Raw genomic sequence first — 26,954 nt, forward strand, 5'->3', positions numbered from 1 at the left:
GAAGAAGAAGAAGAAGAAGAAGAAGAAGAAGAAGAAGAAGAAGAAGAAGAAGAAGAAGAAGAAGAAGAAGAAGAAGTGACACACAGTAAGTAGACAGTGCAGAGGTAGTTTTTAAAAACACTAACATTGTATATATATCTATGTATCTGAGTATGAAATAAATGAAACCTAAACAAATATCCAAACTCATGTTCTGTTGAGAGGAACAAGTAACTTAAGATCCATTCAATATTTATAGAATCCTCTGAGAAACTAAGAAGCTTATGATAAGGATGAAAAATTATTCCTCATCTTAGACTTAACTGTGAGAATGAGGAAACTGCAAGATAAAACTTTGCAGGTTCTAGAATTCAGATTCCTTCTTGTTCTCTCCTTAAAACCTTAGAAATCAGGGCTATTCATCCTAATAATGGACATATTTTCAAATTGTGTGGTAGCAGTTCTTTGCTACAACCTCCAGCTCCAGGTGGGTCTGTATTACAGAGATACAATCTAAGTTACATAAATAAAACATTTATGTGCATCAAAAAGATATAGCTTAGGGAAAAATATTTAGTGTTTCCAACATCACCAGAAAATTACACAGATACTTAAAAATTAAAAACAGACCTTTCAGCTAAACCAAATTCTGTGTGCTGGCTGCTTTAACTGTCTTTAATGTCAGTATCTTAGTACCCTAAGAAAGAATATTCTGTAAAAAAAATAACACAGCTATCAAATGAAAAAGAAATTGCCTAAATATATATCTCTATACATTTTCCTTAAACAACCAACAGCTAGAAGGCTTCAGAAGCCAATTTTATGTGAAACTTAAAAAAAATCTCACACCATCCAGAAGTGAGAAAAACTGCTTAGACAAAAATACTCCCTCTTCTAGATGCTCTGATGATACCGTATGGCCTCTTAAATGTCTTCATTAAACCACTTGTGTATAGGCGTATCTCACGGTCACATCTGCTGTGTGTTTTGAACAGACAGCAGAGTTACATAAGTTATTGCTCAGTGCTGAAAGTCCATCTCTCATAGCCTAAAAAATGGTGCTGTTACTACAGGTGTTGTAGCACAAACTACCAGACATCCGTGTTTCTTTACTTACCTCACCACAATTGACTCTCCCCTAGTCAAGACAGTTACGCCAAGCCAGTGGAAGCACGGTAGTGTCAGTCACCTGGAGCAGACGGAGGTGACCACATCTACTGTGTTTGTAACAGCCGCCAAATTGTGAAACAATGTGCACGTTTACTGAGGTACCCCCTGATGATATCAAGAGTGCTAAGAACAGGGCTGCCCTTTAGACATTCTCTCAGCTAATCAAAGTCGCTGTGAATGCTGCAGTGAGCTTTATACAGGCTCGAGGGACAGTCTCGTAGCTGTACTGAATCCGTATGCAGAAGACACCCTCTCCCCACATCCCCTTTCAAAAGTGCACGTAGCCCAAAGTAACCATCAGATCTGTAAGCATGGTCTCATGCGCACACACACACTCATGCCTTCCTAGGCATATGTGCACATAAATGCTGCCCATATACAAATACCCTCGCCTTCAAGGAAGAAGGTTCACCTCACTGGGGATTTCTCTATCTCTCTTCACTTCTGAGAATTTAATTTTTTGGGCCACAATCTGTTCTCCAGAGTGAATAATTGCTTAGGCCCAGCTGTTTATAAAAGGCTTTACACAGTCCAGTATGTAAGGACACCCTTACACCTCCTACTTCTGCCAGAGCAGTGGAAGTGGTAAATGAAGTGGGAATGGACACAGAAAAGGCAGAACGATGCTTTGGCTGTGCTTTCCCAGTCACCCCCAGATAAGTTATCCTCTTGATGCTGTTTAAATTTGGTGTCACTTATACCAGGATAAAGCTGACTCAGAACCTGGAAATGCAAAGACCTTGCTGTACAACCCTCAGCTGCTGCTGAGGCCTTTACTTCTTCAGCCTGAAAAAAAAATAAATGAGCTGAAGAGAAATTACCAAATCCACCCTTTATGTAACTATACAAAATAACTTACCAAAGGCAATAATTTAATGTAAGAATTTGGAAAGATTGAAAAACAAACAAACAAAAAAAAACACTTAAATTAAAAAGACAAAAATTATTTTCTTAGTTATGTTTTATCTCTAGAGAAAGATGAGATGAAAACTTTGATATAGTTAAATTTTCAAAGCATCTTTGAGAAAAAAAAAATCTCTGAGTTGCTCTGTGGTCTGCGAAATCTGATGTAAATCTGTTTGATATTTGGGAAATTGGAGTAAACAGGCTTTGTAAGAGGCAGCTGGTTTCATTTCTAACTAGCAAATATTTGCTTCTCTCCACGTATATGACTGTGTAGGGCTACCAATCATATACAGGCACTGGCCCAGGTCTTTAGCTGGAGTAAATCAGCATATCTGCTCCTTGACAAGCGCAAGCGGGTCCTCTCACTGGCTACCAGAGACATGGCAGTACATCAGATATGTGAAATGAAACAATCCCAGGAAATAAGGAATGGGTTGGTGGATGTGATAATGCTGATCTGCCACATAACTTCAGCTAATCTTGATTTTATAATGATGCATGTATATCTACAGGAATCCTTACATGCGGATCCTCATCTGTATATACTGGGAGATTACTGGGATTTTTAAAGACAGGCTCAATTATCCAACCCTCCCTGATATATCACCCAGCTCAGAGCCCCCAAATTTATAGGAAATAAACCGTGAGCTATCTGAAACCTCGATTATCTGATGCCTTCTGTGACATCCAGATAATCAAGGTTGCTCAGCGCATTGATTCTCAGGATCTAACCTTCTCTTCTGCTGCTTGGACCTGCTATTGGGGTGTCTAGACTTTCTGTGGCTCTTTGTGGATTCCCACCATGAGCTACTAGTTCATCTGGCCACTGGGAGGAGCCATCCACTTGCTCCCTGTCCAGCTCAGGGCTCTGTACTGAATCTGGCACTGACTCAAAAGCACTGTTCTCCTCCTCCTCATCATCTTGTGAGGAAAAGACCGTGCTCTCAGAAATCTTTGCACTGTCGACAGAGGAGAAGCGGGTATGGCTGGAGAAGCGATTGTTACTGTCATAGCAGGAGGTGCTGTAGCAAGAGGTGCTGTAGCAGGAGGTGCTGTAGCAGGAGGTGCTATAGCAGGAGGGGCTGTAGCAGGAAGTGTCGCACGCCTCACATTCGTTGTCGCCATTGGGCCTGGAGCTCGACTCGCTCTCGCTTCCTGTCCTGGGGTGTTCCCCATCCAACAGCCCATCATTTAAGTCAGAGAGTTGCTCGTCCAAGGTCCTGGGAGGCACCGTGCATTGGCTGAAGTTCTCTTCGACCTCATTTTCCAGAGGAGGCTCTGCTGCCATTGTCTCACTCTCACTGACCACCTCCTTATCCAATGCCTCCTTGACTGTGGACTCTTCATCGTTCTCCCCACCATTGCCACCATCTTGCTCTTCTTCCCCATCGCTGCTCATCTGTGCTGAGGGCAGGCTGTGGAGCAGGTTGTGGATCCGTATATAATGTGTGCGAGGGGTCTCTGGCTCACCACAAGCTGAAGCTATAACTGTCTCAAGTTCAGACACAGGCAAGGAGCATGGTCTGGTTTTCCTCTTTGCTGTGGTCCTCAGCTGGAGCTTGCTGTCTTCCTCCTCCCGGGCTGAAGCTCCTTCTTCCTGACTCTTCTGTAGATCCTTGCCAGCTTGCACATCTGCACTCACCTCATTGACATCTAAAGATTCTATGCTATTCAAGACTCCATCTTCCTGAGAACCAGAATTGACTTTGTGGGTTTCCCTAGCTTCAGTCTCAGGAGGAGACATGCAAGCCAGCAGAGCCAGTTGCTCCGTGAGGTCCGTGGCACTCAAAGAAGGCAGCACTTCTCCTGGGATGGATTCCAAGGGCTCAGGAACTGGCACCGTATCAACCTCCCCATCTCCTGCTAGCTCTTCCTTAACGTTGTTCTGGTTGACTTCCCCAGGTGGTTTGACAGCCCCTGGGCTATCCATACTGTTCACACTGTATCCATTTAGCTCTTCTGGAGCTGTGTTTTCTGAGGTCACCGTGTTGATGCATGGAGGCTCACCGAGGCTTTCCTCTGCGGGGTTGTTCACAGGGCTTTCCTGGAGGTCAGCTGGCTCAGGATCTGCACTAATGGAGACCTCTTCATCATCTGTATAAGACAGGAAAAGAAATTACTCCTTTAACACAAAGTGCTGACTGAACCGGAAGCTTGGCTGTGGGGGCACAGGCATCCACAGCAATCTGAGAAAATTAAAAGCATAAATTACAGAATTAAATGAGTGGGTAACTGAGCAACCATCAAGAAATGCTGCTTTTTTGCTATGCAGCCTTGGTACGGTGGATTTAACGATTACGGGGCTTACTCATGGTGGCATTCTATATTCAGCACCCTTCCTCCTTGCAACATAACCTGGTGGTAACACCTTCCTGAAACTTCTCTTTGAGTCAACTGGCTTAAGAAGGAATATTATGGGAATGACAAGGAAGCCTTCCCTGAAGTTTTAATTACATTTTTCTTGTCATGCAGATGGTAAGATTCTACAGCAGAGAATTTAACAAACTGCTTATCACGCCCTGAAAGCTGGAAACTTTTCCCCCAAATCCTTTGATATGATCCCCATCTGTACGATCTCCTCCCAGATGCTGGACAACCTGGGCTCTTTGACTCCACCTACCAGTCAAAAGAAAATAAGTCAGTTTTGTCCAGCAAGGGGCAGGTCACAATTTCCAGTTACAAATGCAGCTGCTGGCTTGACAAAGTTTTCCTGAGAGGACCCTACCCTAGTGAAGCAAAAGGCCCCTGGTCAATACTACTGAGATTGTTACATGAAACCAAAGTTCAAACTGACACCATCATGACAGTGACTTCCTAATAACTACAAGAGAACCTAAAACAGAACCAAATCAAAAGGGAGGGTAGGAGGGTTAAAATAATTTTTCTTTTACACTTTTCTTAAATTAAAAGAAAGCAAAATGAGGAAGTTTTCAGACATCTCTACTATTACTTCTCCATTTTACTCATAAAGTGCTCAAATGCTCATGACTCTACAAATAACAGTCCATCTAGCACTTCCTCAGGACAGATGACAGGGAAGCAGATGGGACCTTAGTTTTCCATCCTCTTTTCTCCCATTGACAAGGGAGACTATCTGAAGCTGCCAAGAACAGGGGCATAGAGCAGTAGCTGCAAGCTAAGGGGAAACAGGGAAGAAATGATGACTGAAGAAATGACGATGCATCCTGTGACAGGAGGTTTTATGCACTTTCCTTTGCTCACAAGTGTACCTAAAGTTCCAGAGCAGCCAGGAACAAATTCAGATTTCTGAGGAGAAATGAATGCAAACCAAAAAGACGGTTGTAGATAAATGATACATAAAGATTAAGAATTACCTGGATGGATAGAAGAAGTTATCTCAAATCGGAACTGCAGCTGGCCACTGACATGATCTGTAGGAAGCCTGCGACCAAGAGTGTAGCTTACAACCCTGTCCCTGCAAGAAAACAAATATTGTCACAATAGACTACAACCTATCAAATGTCTACTGTCCACAGATAAAGCTGCTGTGTCCTACAAAAATACATAATGAGTTTCAAAGTCTATTCAACCCAGCCATGAGGGCATGTTGACTTGCATACGTGAGAACAAATGGCAGAGCAGGAGAGGACAATGTCTTCAATTACAATGGAACAGCTGCGTCAGTGATTCAGACAGGCTTCTGGGATACACACGCACATATGTATATATATAGAGAGAGAGAACAGTGGGAATGGAACTTCTGCAGCATGGGTATGAGAATATCAGCATGGGAAGCAAACAACTCCCACTTCAGCTATTGTAACAAGACTTTACTTCCTTGCTGATCTGACTGTATCTACCCTTATGCAGAACCTCACATTTTTGTATCTCCTTCCCTTCACCATCCGCATAAAATTCAGCTTTCTTGTCTTTTCTTTCCAAATCCTGGACAGGCCAATCCCCGCTTACCACTTTCTTGTTTCAAACTGGTTGAACGACTACTCTTCATCTCTTTCCACCCCTCTTACCTCTATGAAGCTGAAATATCAGGAGAACACCTTCCTGACAAGGTTGATCAATGACTCCATTCTGTCCTTGTGCAGGTCCCTCCCTTTGCCACACTCCATCCACCCCTCAGAACAGAATGAAACTACAGAAGAGATTAACTTCCCAGCTGCCCAAAATTAGGCTGAATCAATGTTTGCAAAGCATTTTTGACTGCAGAGGGTTCACTAGAGAGTAATAGTTATACATCTTTTGAAGAAACATAGTTAACTTCCAGTTGGGCCCAATATATTTGCTAGGATAGTTTCACATGCATTGGAAACTCATATAAATGAGATGATCTCAAGGTTTGCACATGATCTTTCTTAACTTGGTTGTATACTTCTCATTGAGCTTGCCTGAGATTTAAAAGCCACCATGGTATTAAAACTAAACCAGATCTAGGTTCAGGCTGGAGGCACTGCTCTTGGCAAAGTATATCCTTAGATAGACAGTGTTTACCATAAGGAAGTAAAATAGGAAGATATAATCAGATGATGATGACAAATCTTTCCACATTGAGGGAAGCCAATTATATCAGTTATAGGGCTCTACCTTACCCAAGCTGTTCTTTTCCATCTGGTTTCTAAAAAGCCACTCTATCATTCTTACTTGAGAAACAGGGAGGTAGTTTAGTCCCTTCTGGTAGATTCAGCTGTCAATATCACAGCCAGTTTCTGAAACAGCTGTTCAAAAACACTTCCAACAAGCTCAGCTTCCTGCTGTTCTGATGAACTGAGATCCAATTTTCTGAAGTGCCCCCTTGGGAACTACATTGCCTATGTTCTTCTCAGTCGATTACTCTTTCTCTCCCTGCTCCTCAAGGTCTAAACCTTAGAGTTTACAGCCAACTTTTCAGCTATCCACCCTTCATAAATTGGCGTGTGATACTTTGCACACACCTTCCCAGGATATTCTTAAAAAGAGGAAGCAGGGTGGGACTGCTGATTTGAATCAGTTATTCCTTGGCAGCAGGGGAAGGTCAGAAAGATTTAGTTACAACATGACACATTTTTATAGTATCTCCACTGTTTAGAAATTAAATGAACAGATTTGGCAAGATTTTAGCCCATATTAATTCTCTGAAACATGAAAATAGCCCGTTGATAACATTAAAATAATGTTTAAATTGAAAATATTGCACTCTCCAGATTTGTGGTCATGATACACACAAAATATTTTTTAAATGCCAGCTCTCATGTTTCAAAATGCAATGGATAAGGTTATAGAAAGAAATCACTGGCTGGATGGTAGTTGTATAAATTCTAATTAACATAATTCAACAGGCAACTCTCAGTTTGATAACTCCCCCTCAACATCATTGTAACACTATAATGATACATCATTAGGGACTTAAATGGCAGCACACTCCTTAAAAAACTTGAGGTAACATGAGCAGCAAAATTACCCTATGGCATGTCTTTCCAAGAGGCGCTGAACTGGCATAGAGAGTTTTCCCAGGAAACGCTTGATGATTGGTCGGCTCTTCGCAAATTTGTCCTTAACTTCTATTTCCAGGACATCCGTGGGCAGGGAGACAAAGCTGAATTGCTGCAAGAAAAGAAGAGCACAGAACATGAAGCTGGTATCCAAGCCACGACAACATAATCCTGCTAGCATCTGATCCATCTGTGGGACTGTCTGGCTTTTTGACAGTCCTTGGACCCCAAGACATAGGCCTGCAAAATAAAAAGAGCTTGTTCTCAAAGCAAGTGGGTAAAAGCACCCTATAGGTACTGTGTAACATTATATAATCAGGCTTGGGGAATGCAGGAATTTAATTTACTCATATCATATTAGCATCCAACCTCTCTAGAAAAGGCTTGTCTATGATAAGGACAGTACACCTATGGGAATCTAATGAACTCTGCCCTACCAGTGATTACTGATCTAAATGTGAATGTAAATCATAACAGATTATGTTTTTTCCTTCCCCCCTCCCCACCTTCTAAAAATTTTAAATAGCTGCATCGAAGTACAACTGAACTGGCAGCCTGAAGAGATGTTTAGTCAGCCATTTCCCTCCTCCAGACCCGTGGCCATTCAGCTGTGCAGCACACCTCAGCTATTGAGAAGTATGGATCTACTGAAGGGATGGACAGCTGATCATAATTTTTAGATATATATTTAGATATATATTGAAATTTCTCCCTCTCTTTCTCATGCCAGCCCTACCTTAGAAGGAAACAGTCTGAAATTAGTGTTTATCTGTATCAATCTCCTAACCTAGCCCACAATATGATTCCACAAAGCTAAACCAGAAGGTAAGCCATGGCACAGGCTACCAGATCCAATGGTACCAGGGAAGATAGGAATAGCAACATCTAAAACTGCTGGTGTCACTGCAGGCTTTGAAACACGTGACTACTACCAGTTCAGCTGATTTGGTTTTAAGAACATCTACTTTTACATACATGTAATGTTTCAGTAAGTTTTTAGTGAATGTGTGCATGCAAACCTCAGGAAGGAGGGTGATATTTTAGGTTTTAAGTGCAAGGACTTTCATGTATACAGATTCAAAGCATAAGAGCATTACAGCACCTGGAGATGTAGGTGTGTCCCCATAAGGAAAGCAGACCTTGTTATTTAGGAATAATAATGAAAAGCAAATGTATTAGCTAACTTGGCCTTGCTGGCTCCTAATTTCCTGAATTTGCCTAAATTCAGCACAGACTGGAAGCTGGTGACATGAGTTACTGAATCCTCTCTTCCAAAAAGACCTGCTACTACTAAGATATCATCAATCAGAAAAAGAACAAAAAAAAAAAAAAAAAAAAAAAAAAAAGGCATCTCTGCTGTGGCACACAAAAGCTGTCTGTCTGTAAGACTGCTGTTTGTCTAGCTGAAAATTCAGTATTAAACTGGAAGCTGACTTCTGTAGTAAGTGAATATTGAGATAGATGAAAGGGTTTTCTAGTTTTTACAATGCCAAAAACAATCTTCACAACAGAACAGTGCTCTGGGTTATTGAGGCTTGGAGTTAAGCCCTGAATTGTTTGCTCTATTGGATCATGATCTAATTTTCAGAAATACTTAGTTTGAACAACTTCAAGTGAAAGCAACATGAGTGGGACATTGTGTTAATTAAGTCTCTTTAAAAAAAAAAAAAAAAAAGCAAACATTCAGAGAAATACATTTCAAATGACAGCAAAGCATTATTTTCTTATTTTCTACATCTTTGCAACAGGTTACCAAAGAACCTAAACCTTACAAAGGGGAGAACATTAATTTCTCATGTATTTTGGAAGCTGCTTTATCAAAGTAAGTTGTATTATTACTATTTCACCTGCTAAAAAACTTGGGTAACTGCCAATTCATGACACTTGCAAAGAAAGCAGAAGAAAGTAAATAACTTTTAACTAAATTAGATTATTTTGATGTACAGCAACTTATCATTTAATGAATTCTCCATTATAATGTTGTTGACACCTATGCTGAAAAACAATTTCTGTGAGTTAGAGCATGCACACACAGATGTAGAGACTGAACTGTCCGTAAGTGGAAAGAAAAACCTAGATAAATGATTTGCACTTTCCTATGCTACTAATATTTTGTCTTGTGGTACAGCTCTGAAGTAAATCAGAACCTTCATGGACATTTGTTTCCATAATATCAGATGGAACCGAGCCTGATGGTCCCTTTCTCGCACAAGAAACACATTGACATTTTCCAGAGCATTTGTCAGCAACTGAGCAGAGAGAATGGACACATGGAGCAAGATGTGTTAGTCTATTTTTTCCTCAGACTGCTGTGCCACTTAGGCATACAAATACAGTGATATTCCATATAATCCGTAAAATCAAACTGTGTTCTGACTTCACCACCTGCCAACCACACTGTATTTGGGAATTTATGAGACTGTCCTGGCCCATGATCACAGTTTCCAAGCACTTCTGCTAGACGAATGTTCTGATATTTGAAAACAGCAGTGTCTTGGAAACACAATTAAGCTTTTAAGATCTGAAGTGTCCCGTGTCAGGGCTCAAAAGATTTACCATTTGGAAACTACTGCAGTTTGAGATCGAAGCTGAACTCGGAGAGATGGCTTTGGAGAGAGCTGGTAAAATAGTAATAATTTTACATTAATTTCCATTATCTAAGCACCTGCTCCCACTGTTATTCTCATCTAATTTTAAATCTTATATTTTTAGAGGTAATCCATGACTATGGATGCCTCTGGCTTAGGCCATCCACCCTGAAACTCCCTAAGGAGCCCTTGTTTTGAGGAACACACTGACCACCTGCCCTTTAAAAAATGGGTCCCAGCAAAACACTGAGGTTTGATAAACTCACTTTCAAGAATCACCAATCATTTATGAAAACATGCAAGTTCTTGTAACATTTAAAGATCAGACTGTCATCTTTGGTTGCAGAACCATATCAAACCCTCATTTCTTTCTTTTCCTTCACCTTCTTTTCTGAAAAGTGCTAGCCCCTGTACCTTAGTTATAAAACATTGGCTGCTTTTACACTATTCCATGCTTGGCCCTTAATATCATATTTATCTGCAAGAAAAAGAACCCTGCATTTCATGGTCTTCTCTAAAATGTGGGCCCAATGCTGAAAGAAACGGAAGACCTCTTTATACAGGACATGTAAGTGGCTGAAGTACTGAATGTCGTCTTTACCAGGAAGACCAGCCTTCAGGAATCCCAGGGGAAAGGCTGAAACAAGGAAGATACACCCTAGGTGGAAGAGGATCAGGTCAGAGCATAGTTAAACAAACTGGGCGTACATATGCCCTTGGGCCCTGATGGGATGTCCACAAGTACTGAGGGAGCTGTCAGACATTGTTGTGAGGTCACTCTCAATCATCTTTGAATGATCACAGCAATTGGACGAAATGCATGGAGAGTGGAGGAAAGCACAAGTCTCTCCTGTCTTCAAGAAGGGCAAGAAGGAAAAGACAGAGAATTACAGGCTGATCAATTAATCTAGAAACCATTTCCAGGCACACAAAGGACAAGATCAGCACTAGTAAACAGCATGAATTCACCAAAAGGAAGTCATACTTGGCCAACTTGATAAACTTCTATGATGAAATGACCAACCCAGCAGATCAGGGGAGAGCAGCAGATATTGTCTGCCTGGACTTCAGTAAGCCTTTGGACACTGTCTCCTCACATGTTGATGTATGGGCTGGATGGCAGAGAGTGAGATGGACCAAAAACTGGCTGAACAGCTGGGCCCAGATGGTGGTGATCAGTGTCACAACGTTTAGCTGGAGGCCAGTGACTAGCAGAGTACCCATAGGGTTAATACTAGTCCCGTCCGATTTAACATCTTTGTTAATGATCTGGACAATGTGGCAGAGGATACCCTAAACAAGTTTGCAAAACTGGGAGGAGTGGTGGATACACCAGAGGGTTATGCTACCATCCAGAGTACCATCCTTGACAGGATGGGGAAATGGGCTGACAGGAGCCTCATGAAGTTCAGCAAGGAGCAGTGCTAAGCCCTGCACCTGGGGAGGAACAACCCCTGGCACCATGTTTGGTGGCCCCTGCATGTCAAGGGAGGTGATCCTTCCCCCCAGCATTGGTGAGGCCACTCATGGGGCCTCTTATGGGGTGTCCAGTACAAGAGAGACATGGAGATACTGGAGAAAGTCCAACAAAGGGCCACAAAGATTAATGGATTCAAACATCTCTCCTATGAGGAAAGGTTGAGAGAGCTGGGACTGTTCAGCCTGGAGAAGGGGAGGCTTATGGGGGATCTCATCAATATACATAAATACTTGAAGAGAGAGTGCAAAGAAGATGGAGCCAGACTCTTTTCCATGGTGCCCAGTGACTAGACAAGAGGAAATGGGAACAAACTGAAACACTGTGGGTTCCCTCTGAATGTCAGGAAATACTTTTTAGTTGATCGAGCAATGGTTGCCCAGAGAGGTTATGGAGTCTTCCTCCTTGGAGATACATAAAAATTGTCTTAAAAACCATCTGGACAGGGTTCTGGTCAATCTGCTTTAGGTGTCTGCTTAAGCAGAGGGGTTAAACCAGATGATTTCCTGACTTAAACCATTACGTGATTGTGTGAATATGTATTTTTTTTTATCAACTATGAAAAGAAAACTGGATTATCCTCCTCATTCAAGTACAGAACAGTGGTATATATGATGACATTTTGGGTAATGGATTTCAAACAACAAGGTCTGGTTCAAAGCACATGGTAGTAACAGGGAGGAAAATGGCTGATGTCAATGAAGACTTTGTAACAGTCTCATAGGATGGCAGAAAATGATAACCTCTTGTAGTAACAGTGGAAATCAGTTTACTCAGTGAAACCTCATGACATCTATATTACATCTGTACCAGCCCTTGACAAGCCCTATTCCCAACATCTCCTCTGTCAATCATCGCTACTTGATTTGTGTCATCCAGGAAAAACACTTCTTTTGAAATTCTTGTTTCTGGTCAGAGCCACTAGAGGAAAGGGACTGTGGGCAAAGACAAATAAGGAGAATTCTTTCCTGTATAATCTGTGGAGCCATGTCAGATATTGCTGTAATCACTACTGCATCAAGATTAGATCCACAGTTGTTGTCTAGAGACAGATTATGGCCATATAACATTCAGCTCCCAGAAGGGATGTTTAAAAAAAATAGCTTTTTATATTTTTAAATTAAAAATGTCCTTGGTCGGAATGTGTGTTGTGAGCTGAAAGCTGAGCAGTCTGAGAAGCTTGAACAGTCTATTTTTAGATTTTTGTTAATACAAAGAACCTTTCTCTTGTTTTCCTCAATGATGTTATTGGAAGGATTTTCACACTTGCTGGCAAAATGATGAAGCCAAATTATAAACATGCAAAACAATTAGAAAATACCAATGGATCTTATTTTTTCCCAGCAACCACATTTCAGCCTTCCCAAAGCAAATTAAACTTTTTGCAGAATTTTCTAATTTTTTCCTTTTTTTTTTTCCTCAGCAGGGTAGTGTATTATATATGCAATTTTCTTTAATTTCCATCAAGGATAAGTCCTATGAATCTACAACTTTCAACTACTCTGTAACAAATTTTTTCATTAAGACTAGAAAACTCATAATGCTTTATTAAAACAAACCAGATAGAGCCTAAAAATGATTTTGCTTGTGGTTACTATTTCTCAAATACTCTTCCTCTGCTTTAATATCTCATCATGCCCTTATTGAGTGTGTATCTATGAAGGTTAAGAAAAAAATCGTACAGATTCTTTTTGTATATAAGGAGGATGGATAGTGTTTATAGGCCTTGTGGCTTATGCTGGAAGTTAGAGATTTATAGAGGGTCAGGTGTGAAGATGCTACTAAGCATCATTCTGAGGTAAGAAAGGGCAGAAACCCGTCTTCCTGCAAGAGTAGGTGCCTGTGGGAACTCCAATTCATGCTACACATTTTACAAAACAATTACAAAAAGTTGAGCTCCTTGAATCACAAGTGCTAGTGCAAACTCTGCAAAACTGGACAAGAAATTCATGGCACCTGCTGGAATCCAGACACTGATGTTTACACTGAGACTAACTGTAAAATAGCATACTCAAGTTTCCATAAGCAGGCTTTTTCCACAAATAACAAAATGAAAATCTAATTTCTGGCATTTTTAATATTCTGATGTTCTGACTTAGCTTTTTCAGAAGGTTTAGCTTCTCCAGCTGTCCAAATGTCAACCAAACTTTAAAATGACTTCATGGATTTGGTCTGTGACTTTGACTGTGGCTTTCTTTGTACTTTATTACAAGCACATTTAAAAGAAGACATAGCTTTCAAGTGCTAACTCACCTACCAAATCAGTTAGTTTCAACACTAGAGCCTCACCCAAGGAAAGGACTTTGTCCAATGATAGTTTATGTATTTATTTGGATAACAGCAGAAAATAGGACACCTGGGAAGGACAATCCACAGAAAATTTCAGTGACAATTAGAACATATTTTCACTTGCCCTTTTATCAAAAACTCAAGTTAAATGCACTGTGAAAATATGGGGGAAAAAACTCTTACGATATCATGGGATCCAATGTTTATAGTTGCTGTGCAGTGGTCAGTGGGTGGATGGGTAACCAACAAGAAATTAAACCTTTATTCTGATTAGCCCAAACCAGTAACTACCTACAATACAACATCAGCCACAACACATTACCTTGCATATCACACCAACCATCACATGGTATGAAATGACTCTTAGAACTTCAGATGACACACGACACTGCACACTCCACAGAGGAGATGGAAGATTGCCTCAACAAAACTGTCAAGAAATTACCCTTACAAACAACTTGTTTCTTACTGGGCACCTGGCCCTAAAAGGTGTCAGACCCCATACCATCCATGTGGTGGATCAGTTGTCTCCTTGTGAGATCCTTACCAGCCAAGGATGAGACTGCTCCTGTTCATAGGTTAGATATAGATGAATGGAAATCAGGACCCTTTCACAGTGAGGAGCACCACTAGAAGGACGAGGTGGGCAGCTAGCTGCTCCTGTGATTTGTCCTGGAAGACTGCTCCTAGACTGGAAAACCCTGACAGTTAAAAGCCTTGGAAAAGAGTGCAGGAAAGCTCAGAGTGCTGAGCTCCAAAGACCTTTTAGTTTTCCTCTAGAAATGCATTAGGACTTTTAAAGGAAATGATTACCTGTGAAGTGTATCCCTTAAAAGAAGCTGTGTCCAGAATGCCTGAACACAAGGACGATTAAAGACCTCTGGGATACTGAAGAAAAATAGCATATGTACCAAGCAGCTGTCAGAAGGCCTTGTGGAGGCTGTTATTTCCTGATCCACAAAATATAAAGGCTATGTCTATATTAGCAAGGCATATAGTATAACAGGAACAGATCTGAAGAGAAAAGCAGCTGGTGCTGTGCACGTGATGGCCAAATCCAGGCATGTTAGCAAAAGTTTTACCATGAAGTAATTTCAGGCTGGTCCCCTGGATTGAACTCCCATTATCAGCTGAAAAGAGGTGCAATTCTGAAGCACAGCTCTTGGCTTGCTTTCCCCTGGCAGTAATTCAGTCCTCATGCCTTGACACTTCTGAGTGGTGTCCTTAGTGGGGAGATTGGGAGATTTGCTGTGAAACTGCACTCTTGACCTGAACAGAAATACTAATATAAATGGACCCATTGAATAATTAAGAACTATAAACTACAAAACAAGTTAGCATTTGTATTATTTTCCCAGTACCTTCTTAAATTATTTCCTTTTTATAGGATGTTCTGGCATCCCTCCACAATTTCATTGCTTGGAGGAAACAGACTTGCTCTAGAAACAGAGGTGGAGTGTCTCTAGTCTTTCCCCATTTGGAACTACTTCTGATAGGCATTTGTCACTACCAGTCCCACTTGTTAGAGACTGAAGATCCAATGATTACTTTGTTCCTACAACGCTGATGATGAGTCAGGAAGGGAGAGAGAGATCCTTTTAACCCCTGACTACGAGAAATGCTACACCAGTATTGCACACCTTATTAGACACTGGAGAACGTATACAAGGTACTGCTTTAAAAACACACTAGCAAAAGAAAAATCTTTAACTGATACTTTACCAGGCAGCATAAATCAACAAGCCATAGTTATTTCCCTAGAAATACAGTGAAGGTAGGGAGAAGGAGAAGCAAAAGTGACATGATGGAAAGAACCACATCCACATACTAACTCGAGCTAATCATCATCAGTTCAGGCTCTGGCCAGTAAAGTCATTAGGATACTCCTCTCATTTACAACGATTTTGCACACCTGCCTCCTCCCTGTGGATTCACTCTCGTAAAGATGCAAATCAGAGTCAAGGATATCTAGGATCAGATGACACATCCATTCTCTCAAACGATCTCAAAGACATAAACATAGATCTGAATTTACATCACTACTGTTATCTTGGAGCAAGATCTGAAAACACTGAAGTAAAGGGAGGTTCAGATAGCAAGCTGCTTTTTAGTGCCAAGATTTTTTTTTTTTTTGGCTTTCAAACCCAACAATGGTTTTACATACACAGATAATTCATTTTCTCACCATAAACAGATTTTGTGGGGGTTTTGTGCATGACTAACATGAGGTAAAGACTGAAGGCACATGCTAATACTGACCTGGCAGAATACATCTGTATCCATTTATAAGATAATAAAAACATTTCCAGAATCTGAGAACAGTTTTCATAGAAAGTGAACTAATGATGATGATGATTAATTCTCATGCTTTATTTTTAACAACATTATTTGCGTCCCTGAATATGGATAGATCATAGTGATGAGCTCTCAATAACACTATTAAGGAAGCTGTTGAAATGAACCAAGTATGTCCACCAGCACTGATTAGACAAGTTAAGTGCAAGTCAAGTTCTAAGAACAGTAATTAATAACTGGTGAAAGGTAGGTAAATTAATACATTGGTGACAGGAAGAATTAGGCTCTTGATTTGGAGTTGCATAAGCGATACAATTAAACAGAATTTATTTGATACCCATCATGTCACAGGAACAGTATAAGAAGAAGTAAATCTTAAAAGGCTGTAAATTACTTTTGATGGATGAAGACAGATTTAGTCTTTTAGCTGAATATTTCTTTAGTGGGTTTTTCATTTCATATACTCTACTGAAACAACTACATCCTTAATGCACTCACCACTCTCCATCTGTATGATTCTGCTCCCCATTCAAAAGTCTCCTGTACATGTCACTGCCACCCCACACAACACTACTTATGTGAGCAACTGGATAAGCTTGTGGGGAATTCCAGTTTCTTAAACGTATTAGTCCTCAATAACAATGCAAAGTGTTGTAGTGTCACTAACTTAGGACACAGAGCCCCATGGCTGCTGAAGGCTGGGACATCCCTACAAATACTCCTAGAGAGTCTTTGTCTTGGGATTCAGCAGTTAAATTTAGAAGAACTCCTGGAAGAAACTAAGTGCTTTAAGAGTTACAGTTTTTCTTCATCTCTCATATGTTGTGTACAAGTTTATGAGTACAGAATAGACTAGAAATATATTAGGACTTTTTTGAGTACTAAAATACAAGGCCCGCAAGATTGCTAGTATTCTAAGCACAGAAGTTGCAATTAAAATGTGTTTCTAGAAGAATGACATATTAAAATAAACTAGATATTTTTTTAACTCTTTAACCCATTCCTGCAGGAACTGAAGATGTCTTGGGCTTTTGTCAGTCATCACAGGATATTAAAACAATCTCACAAAAAGTGTAAAACAAATATAGTTTGGCTCAAATGGCCATGTGTATCAGAATGTCATATGCTGAAGCTACCTTTCACAAGGCTTTACTCAGGCCCGAAGAAACCTTTGGCAAAACTCGTACCAAAATCAGGATCTGGATTTCACTGTATCTATGGTGGACTTACAGTTAGGTGTAAAGGACTGCCTGTTTCTGCTGCAGATTATTTTGTATTTGCCAGTAGAAGGGGGAGAAAGGTTATCTAAGCAAAACAATTCAAATAAATAAAACTTCAATCAGCGTGATATTCCTGTTGCTCTTTTAATTTTAGACTTTTGATGAAATTGTGCATTAATTCTGTGAGGTGATGGTAGCACCATCAACATCCAGTGCTCTTAATATTGGATCAAAATCAGATCAAATACTACCTGCATCCAGTTTAAATTCATACTGTTGATAGAAAAAGAGTTAAAGCATCTTGAAAAGTTTTACTGGAAATGTTAATCTTTGGTCAAGTATCCCCTGCTTGCACTACTCTAGGTTTGTTCTACATCATCATATGGCCAACATAAAGCCTCAAGAGAAGCACAGAGCTAACATAAACCCCATATTGCATGCTCTGGCTACTTTGACAAAGTGCCTTTTCAGTCCCAGTACTGCTGGGTGATCCATCATACACCAGTCTAGCATTTATGATCACAAAACCAGTGGCTGAGTTATAAACCTGCATCATAAGAAAAGGAGTTCCAAAACATAACTCAGAGAGCCAATTGCACTCATACAATCTTGGCACTCTTGCAGCCAGCATCCAAACCCTACCACTGGTGCCTGTACAGAAACCCTCTCTCCAGCACCCCCTGGCCTTTAAGCCCCTGACTGTTTCTGCCTTCTGATTGTGTGTTGGTAGTCTGAAGAGACAGGGTTCATGACAACTTATTCAAGTGCAGCATTTTTGAAAGGTTGTAGGTTATCTGAGGTGCAGAGAGTGTAAGTTATACATGTGCAAATACTGTAATTCTGTTTATGAGATGTGACACATTAACTACTATTTGTTAAGTGATCTTGCTGAACATCTCTGCTTACACACATCAATTAACTCACCAGTGAAATGCAGCTATATTCAGAGTGATAAAGTGGCGACCCAAAACATTAACAATATTTGTAAAGGCTGAGGGAAAGAAACAAAGAGTGAAGCTGCAGGGAGTTGAGTTGGTTTGTATCCTAGTACTGGGCTGCTAATTCAAGGCAATCTACTCTTCCAGAACTAGGATTATAGGAGTTTAAATTCACTGTGTCATTTAACAGATAATATTTCCTACTACTTTAAATATACGGGATAGTTTCAGCAGCCAACTTTTACAGCCATCTCACTGCCCACTCCTTGAGGCTTTCTATCTACTCACTAGTAAATAACAAAATCTAAAGAAGCAGTTAGTTCAAACAAACTGCCACAGTTAAGAAATACCATAAATAGGTTTTAGGAAAGTCCAGATGGGTTAAAGTACTTTATTTGCAAACGTATTGACAGAACTTGCCAGTCAGCGTGAGGTATGTGAACTACTTCTTGAACCAGTTTACTCTGTTGCTTATGATCCCCAACGATCTGTACTGCTTGCCTGAACTGCCTATCGCTTTGTACTGGCTGACAAATAAAATCTTCTTAAAGGGGCTTTTTCCAAAGAATGTGACAGCAGATACATTCACCCAATATGAAACGATCTGTGAATAGTGTTGTTATTCTTCTAATATCAGTATTAGAAGAAAGATGGTCAATATGCACCTTCCCCAACTCTACCAGATAATCAGAAGATTTGGGAAAAGAACACTTTTTTCACAGATTTAGTTTGCATTTTACCTCAAATTAGCATGCTAGGACTCGCCCACTATGATCTAGCAATTGTGTGTACTGTTAGTGAGGTGTCTACTTAATGTATGTATGGGCATTAGTTGAAACATTACTCTGACTTCAAAACATTTCAGATACAGAGAAGCTCTAGTGAAGTCAAATGGATGACATTTGGAAATTCCTGGCCTTCTTGACAACAGCACACCTGGAAATAAAGCAGAGCAGCCACAGCCCCTTTCACTGTCCAGCAGTGCCTTTTTGTGCTTCTGGATCGTAAAGATACCTTCCATTGTGGGGATTCTTCCCAAATGAACAAGTTCACAACTACAAAACATGATCTTAAATTACTCTGAACTACAGATTACTTTGAGAGGTCTCTCTCCTCTTGAGGCTTGGCTATGCTGCCTAGCCGGAAAAGCAAAATGAAAGAGGTTACAGGGCCATGACCCTACAGACTACTAGGTAGGGCAGCAGCACAACAACCTGGTTGTTTTCTGAACCCTGCTCTTTGTGTTGTTTCTGCATTTATCCAGTTGCCAGCTAAAATATATCCACACCTTCACCTGCAGTTAACATCTTCTAATGAGCATCAATTCCTCTCCCTGCAGCTGCCTACAGTCTGAAAAGGATGGCATTTCAATGGCCTTGGTAGGTTAGAGATACCTAGAGGAAACCAGTAACCTTGCTATCAGTAGATTAAATTGTGTCACAGAGCCACGTGTTGCCCACAACTGTTGACAGTCATTGGCAATCATTCTGAAGTGTGCCAACCAACTGCCAGGAATGGTATGGGGTCACTACATTCCAAACAAGTCATTTGGATGCAGCTGACATGTTGTAGATGACAGAGTTTAACACATAGATTCAAGCTGTCCAGCGTCACCTGGTTTCCAGGACCTCATCTATTTTGTTTAACAGTACAGATGTTGCTGAGGAATGCACCAGATTAAAAGTAGAGCAAGGAATTTGAAAAGAACCTGGACCATTAACCTTGAATCAGCAGTAAGTTCCTCGTCTGAAGAGAACTTGTTTTTATTTCCTGCAGCAGCCTACTTCTCCTCCTTGACTGTGTAGAGGTTAAGGCACCGTCAGTAATTAGTCTGGATCTGCCCCAAAGTACTTATCAGTTGTCATCATTGCACACTACCATATTCAACACTTTGGCTTAGCAGAACCTGATGTTATGCTCATGTGAAAACATACAGAACATCACAGAAGGACCCTCTCAACCTCTGTAAGATACCACATGGTCTTTAACCTGCCTCATTGAACAATTCTCAGTGAGGGCTCTTTCATTTCACATTGAGCCCTTCTACAAGCGCCAAAACATCAAATTATCTATTATCTCTTAGTAAGAAACTTTTTTTTTTTTTTTAAAAAAAAAGTCCTCTTGTCTAAAGCACAACTAAACAGAGCAATGGAAGAATAGCTTTAATTCACGGTAACTTGTGCTGAACAGTATTTGAATAGCCTGTGAAATGAAGAAGATCATCAATATTGCATGACACATGAAAAATTGCCTGAGGTATCATGGTGCTTCTAGAGTTTTCTGATAATGCAGGTGGTTACTCTGCAAATAGAACAACCTGCTAGGTATATGAGGGGGAATATCAGAATGAATTAATATAAGCAAATGAATCATCTTCTCTTAGTCTCCAGGATTTTATTTCAATGGTGAAGTCCTACAGAATTAAGGAAATACTTTCTGTTCTGAATTTGCTCAAGGGTAATCAAGAACACATACAAAGATACCAGTTTGCAGTTACTTCTACAGTTTTAATTTCCTTGTTCCAGATTTTTTCAAGTTAGCAGACAAAATAAATTAGATACGTCATTCAACTTAAAAAAATTAAAATAAAAATTCTGTCTTCTATTTACATGGGCTGTGACAGAGAACCTTAGGAAAGAACCACTCTTCTGAACCAATACATTGCCTGATATAAACTTGTGGAATAACAACTAGTGACTGATCCATGTAATGAAATGTCTATAATTTTCTCAGTATTTTTCATTTCAGGTATTCACATCCATCAGTGAAAATGGAGGACAGAAGAATGGCTACCACCACAATTCAGCAATAGTTTGTAGTCCTCCTCCTCCCCTTTCCCCATAAAAACATAAAGTTGAAGAAGCCTAGGGACTTCTGTGCCAGAGAAGCCAATGTATTTTCAATAACAAAGACTTGATAATAGCAGGTGTATATAAACTGCAGACCGAGTACATGCAGTTAAACACCTCCACATCAACCAAAGAGAATGCTGAAGTATAACATGTCGAATGGCAACTCTGTTGTAGACTCGTTATGCTCTAAAATGCTTACAACAGAAAGGGAGAAGCAAAGTGGTTGATCACAAGAAAACCAGGGGGCTGAACAAAGAAGCTGGAAGCCAGTCGTGAAATTCTGCTTTCCTTTCCTATAGCCATCATTAGGCCATTTCATTGTTTCTTCTTTACTCACTGCCAAACTCTGCTGGAAAAGAAATGTCGGACCACAAACTCAACCATATTTCATGCCCTGAGGAGAAGAGACCATTGACACCTCATCAGGGCCACATCCTTACTCTGGGGTTATTTTATCCTGCAGCAGTGCAAAAAGACCTTGAAGTGAGAGAAAATTACATTGGTTGTCTTTGTCAAGAGAAGTCTTCCAACCAGTACCGAGTGCTTCCAAAAAACTGGCTTTCAGCCTCCATCAGCACAGCTGATGCATCCCTCTTTTAACATGGACAGCTTGTGTGCCACCTCAGCAGGTAACTCTGGCAGACAGAGAACAGTGGGACCACAGCCACATCCTGTGTCCTCCTTTGAGCATCAACTCCTGGCACCCATGCTCTCTGCAAACTCCCACAAATCCCATGCACCATGTGGCACACATACAGCAACATTCCTCTTCACGCCTGCCTGCCTCTAGGCCTGCATCCTATGCACTTTACTTTCTGCCAACTCTCTGATCCTCCATGTCAGTTCCAGCTCCTCAGCTTGACCTGGGGCCCCTCAGCCAGATATGTTTGATGCTTGGAGCAAGAAAGATGTTATGGTTTGGTGGATGCCTCCTGACAGGGCCTTCCACTTAAGTGAGTTCTGTTAGAAGGCATTTTTCTCAGATGAGTTTTGAGGTGTCAAACCTTCCCCCAGCAAAGGCTCACCTGTTGCATAACCTGATATGATACCTAATTTCTTGACCATCCTCCTCAACATTGGAGTATTTAGCTACATTTCTTCTGTTTTCTTTACTAAAATTGTCATGCTTATGCAGCTTGACCTAATTGTCCCTAAACTACTTTGCAATTTGCATTTTATTTTGAATAAATCTATTTAATCTATTTATTTTCTTTTACTCTCTCCTGCAGTGAAAATATTGGTCTGACAGGGAACACCAGTAAATCACACTCTTTATGTCAGGCTCCTTTAATTTTAGAGAGATTCCTCATTCTTTCCTGTCTGTTTCCTTTTTGGGTGTAATTTAAAAACAGCAGGCAGCAATTGAACTCTGAGATCTCATTAACATCCACGAAGCCTTTCCAAAAGGAAGCAGCAGACTAGAGAGTATTTCTTCAAGGTGATGAGCAAATGTGCCAAAGTTGACTTTGATTTATATTACTGCTGATGTTTTTCAATCACATAGATTCTTTTTATTTGCATGCTATATTTATTCTATTTTATATAATGTCTCCTCTTAGTGTAAGAGTACTACAAGAATCTACCAGCAGCCTTTCACACGACCCGAATTTATTTTTCAATTCTCAGTTACACTTACCTTCAATAATTAACTTCATAAACTACATCCACAAAGTACAACCCATCCTGAAAGTTTTACTATTTAAGCCTTTTGCGTTAAGATATGAAGTCATGAAATAGTCATGAAACTATTCAGCCAAGAAAAGGGTTTGAAAAAAAATACAACACACCAAAACCTTCTATTGCTAGAATAACTGCCAAGTTTTAAGACAAGTTTCAGGTCAACTGAACAAATTTCAGCTCAACTGCTTACCTCTCCTTGCCAGATTGGGTTAACCGTATTACAAATGATCTTCGATCTTTTCTCCTGTCCATGATGAGGAAGCGCTGGAAAGATGCTATGTTTTCCAGGCTGGATGGAAATCTTCAAGTAAGGATCTGGATTGAAGAACATTCCTTTCTTCAGACCAAAAGCCTGGAAATCTGAAAGAAGGTTAATAAGGTAAATAAACTGATAATTTTTCATATTGCAGATAGCTCTCTGGGAGAAACTGATAGGAAACCAGTGAGGAATTCGAATAATATGGTGGGAATATAAAAAATTCATTATATTTCTTGTGAGGTAACATAAAGCTGAATTATAATAATTCTGTGATTTAAGATTTAAAAATGACTATCTAATGAAACTGAAGATTTTACAACCTGATTGTACGGACTAATGTGGCTTCTAAATTGGTGTTTATGGAACTAAATTGAAGTGATCTACTGTTTTTTCTAAGGAGTTAAGCACTTGCTCAGCCTGATTCCAGTGACAGGACAACTCGAGAAGAGATCCATCCATTCATTTTACCACATAGACATGACACTTGGTACACAATACATGCCAGTTCTCATAGGTATCATTTTTCTATTTCTATGAAACTTAGTTTTTAGATCATTTCTACGTGAGAAGTCATTTCACATTTTTTCTACTTTAAAACGCCACTTTCTGTGCAGGGGTTAACTTTACCTGAGCTAACTTAGGAAATTCATATACGTAATGTCCAAGTTTTCAGCAGGACTTTCTAGCTGCAGAATTCCCAGGGAGTGCTGTACACGTGCAGAGAAAATCCCAGCCCTCTGATCATCTTTGTGGTCCTCCTCTGGACCCACTCTAACAGGTCTGTGTCCTTCTTGTGCTGGGAACTCCAGACCTGGATGCAGCACTTCAAGTGGGGCCTCACGAGGGCAGAGCAGAGGGGGACAATCACCTCCCTCAACCCGCTGGTCACTGCTCTGCTGATGCAGCCCAGGATGCAGTTGGCCCTCTGGGCTGCAAGTGCACACTGCTGGTTCATGTCGAGCTTTTGTTTTTGCTCATGTCTCTTTGTATGGAGGTTCTCTTCCTCTGTTTAAGCTTAATTTCACACAAGGCTAAAAGCACCAGCTACTTTCTCCCCCTTACTGTATTGAAGAGGTACAAAATATTAGTTAAGATGGTTTCCCAAATTGTTCAGATATATTCTTAAACATTCAATTTACACGTATTTTTTCTTTTAGGCGGGTTTTAAAAACAGTAATTTAAAGCATTAGTGCTTGAACTCTCTCTGAACTGATAAAACAAACAAACAAAAAGGAATTCTAGCACATTATGGGAGACCGTGTAAAACACTCCAGACAGATTATTTTGGATGAATCTGAAAATCTTGCACTTTCCACATCAACATCAGCATATTTTCAGAAAACAGCTATATCAAGAACAGGGAAAATATTCACTGAGTTGTATTTTGCTTCCTTCACCTATGGTAATAGCCAACACAATAAAATGTGTGAACTAAAAAGCAACTGTTTTCGTTTTGGTTGATTTTGATTACATATTCCAGCACACAATTCATGTAGCAGACATTCAAAAGACGTTGGACAGATGGTCCTGAAACAGACTGTATTTTAAGAATCTTATTCTTGTTATGTTCTCTAACAAATAACAAAAAAGGGGATGTCAGTACTAATATCCCATTTGAAAGTACTTTGCTGACACTATGTTCTGCCAAGGTCCTAGCAATGCTTTTATACAAAGAAAAAGATCTGGTTCAAACTGATAACATGGATTTCTTTTCCAAGTGTGCAATCTCTATGTTACTAGTAGGTATCTAATCTACCAGCCCTGCTGAAATCCTTTATGGCAAACTGTTTTGCTTTGGAAGTTGTACTGCTAAAAGTGCATTCCAGAAATAGAAGCCAAGATTGCAAAAGCACTATGAATGACAAGCAGTGTAATCGTGTCAGGCTGATAACACGAGAGGAGAGAAAGACCTCTGAGATCTTATTTTCTTCTTCTATGGTATTTCCTCTAAAGATTCTGAAACTGAATATTTATTGCTGTATGTGTTTCTGATTTTTTTTTCCTTCAAATAGCAACAATACTATTTTTGGTACCACTGTGCAAAGAAATATTCTATTGCTAGAAAATAGCTAGTGTTCAATTACATATACATCTATATTATATATTATAAAGAACATACATATTATGATAATCTACCAACCTCTATCCACTGGTGGGAATTAATCACTCACGAAGGTGAAGGTACTCCTAACCTTAATTAATAGTCTAATTTTTGTATTTGGATGAGAAAAACGATTAAGCCAAACTCACAAGAAATTTTATCTTTTTGTGTCATTTTCTTACTTACATTGCATGATACAGCAAATTATGTTAAAATGTCAGTTAGAAACTTATATTTTTAATGTCCAATGCACATAGGGTTGCAGAACTAGCTTTTTCAAGTACAGAAATTGCAGTTATACTTATATATCTCACCACAAATTCTTGGCACCATGAAAAACAGAGCATCAAAAATACAAAAGCTCAGATAAAGCTGTATTGGCATCTGCATATAACTAGAAGTCAATCTAATCTGAAGTGGAACCTATGGATGCTGTAACTTGCTGTAACCAAAAGGCTCAGGTACTTTCTTACCACTGGTGTATAACACCCCATTAGAAGAATACCTTCTGCTCCACTTTCCCAAATGAAAATATTTCTCTCTCTTATCTGTACTGTCTTCAGAAAAATGTTCTGAAAATGCTCAGGACTTGGGGTTAACTGGATTTAAATCTTTGATAAAACTAATGAATTCCAGAATGCTTAGATTTCATCTTGCTATACACTGCAGTTTTACTATTTCTTGCAGACATATCAGGAAATGCTACCAACGTAACTCACCCTGCTTTTCAGAAGTGTACTTTCACTCAGTCTATTAAAAAAGTGATTAATATACTATGTGTCAGTTCCTCACTTACTCATAAATCACACTTTTGTGTGGAAGAGGTTATACACCTATCAGTTTGATAATGTCAGGCCATCTCTCGTGAAAGATGACAGAAGAAAGAAATGCAGGTGAACTGGCAGAAACTGCCGGCTAATTCACTACTACAGACTTTCAGTATTTGCATCCTAAGCCAGTAATCGTAAGTACGTGCATCCTAAACCAGATAGGCTCACCTCACTGCATACGAATAGCTTACACCAACTGTTGTCTGCTGCTGCCCCCAAGTGAATTATGAATTTTTTTCCAACTTCAGGGCTTACTTTCCATATATGCTGATCTCTGGGTGTCTGGATGAGATCTTAGGAAGCTTTGCTCTAGTCAGGTGCATGCATATGGCCTCTGTCCTTAAGGTGGGCCGTACACCTCTCTCATTCCCTCTCTTGTAAAGAATCACTCTGTGAATCCATTTTCCATGCAGCATCCCAAACTTTGTGGCAATCTGGAAGTTAGTGTGTGTTTAGTGGTAGAACATGGAACCAGGTGAGGATACTAATTGATTCACAGCTTGAACCTATTTGTGTTTACCAAGTTTAATTTTGCCTCAGTACAAGTGACTACACTTTCAAATGGTCAGGGGAGAGGTATGACTTGGATATGAGTCACATTTTGTCATGCACAGCAAGGAGATTCTCTGATGGTAATGATCAGCAAAACCATTGTGACGATGGTAGTTCAGTTCCCTACAGATGTAGTGAAGTACTGGATCAGACTCATGCTACAGAAAAGGATGGTGAATCAAAGTGAGAACCAGAGTCTAGAACAGCCTGATTTCTAAATGAACTATGGTTAGTCTGGACATCAATCTGTCAGTAGATAAGGAAACAAAGTTAGAAGGTGTTCTTCCCAAGAGATGAGAAGCTTTTCTGTCAACAGATGTGGAAAAACTTTCCTAGAAATAACACACAAAGTTATTCTGTATAGTTTATAAATA

General features: G+C 40.0%; 1 protein-coding gene across 11 annotated transcripts in view; it reads right to left on the minus strand.

Moving 5' to 3' along the window:
- Positions 1 to 26,954, minus strand: part of HECW1 (HECT, C2 and WW domain containing E3 ubiquitin protein ligase 1) — a 265,618-nt gene that overhangs the window by 78,179 nt on the left and 160,485 nt on the right. For 10 of the 11 annotated variants that reach the window (XM_035316511.1, XM_035316510.1, XM_035316515.1 and 7 more), the window contains 4 exons: positions 23,029 to 23,198; positions 7,469 to 7,611; positions 5,391 to 5,491; positions 2,788 to 4,149 (listed from right to left, as the gene is read on the minus strand). In XM_035316511.1, the coding sequence (XP_035172402.1) occupies positions 2,788 to 4,149; positions 5,391 to 5,491; positions 7,469 to 7,611; positions 23,029 to 23,198 (1,776 nt within the window). The remainder of the gene's footprint in view (positions 1 to 2,787; positions 4,150 to 5,390; positions 5,492 to 7,468; positions 7,612 to 23,028; positions 23,199 to 26,954) is intronic. The other variant, XM_035316517.1, reaches the window with a different exon arrangement.

The sequence above is a fragment of the Oxyura jamaicensis genome, chromosome 2 (genome assembly GCF_011077185.1).
Source record: "Oxyura jamaicensis isolate SHBP4307 breed ruddy duck chromosome 2, BPBGC_Ojam_1.0, whole genome shotgun sequence".
NCBI lineage: Eukaryota > Metazoa > Chordata > Aves > Anseriformes > Anatidae > Oxyura > Oxyura jamaicensis.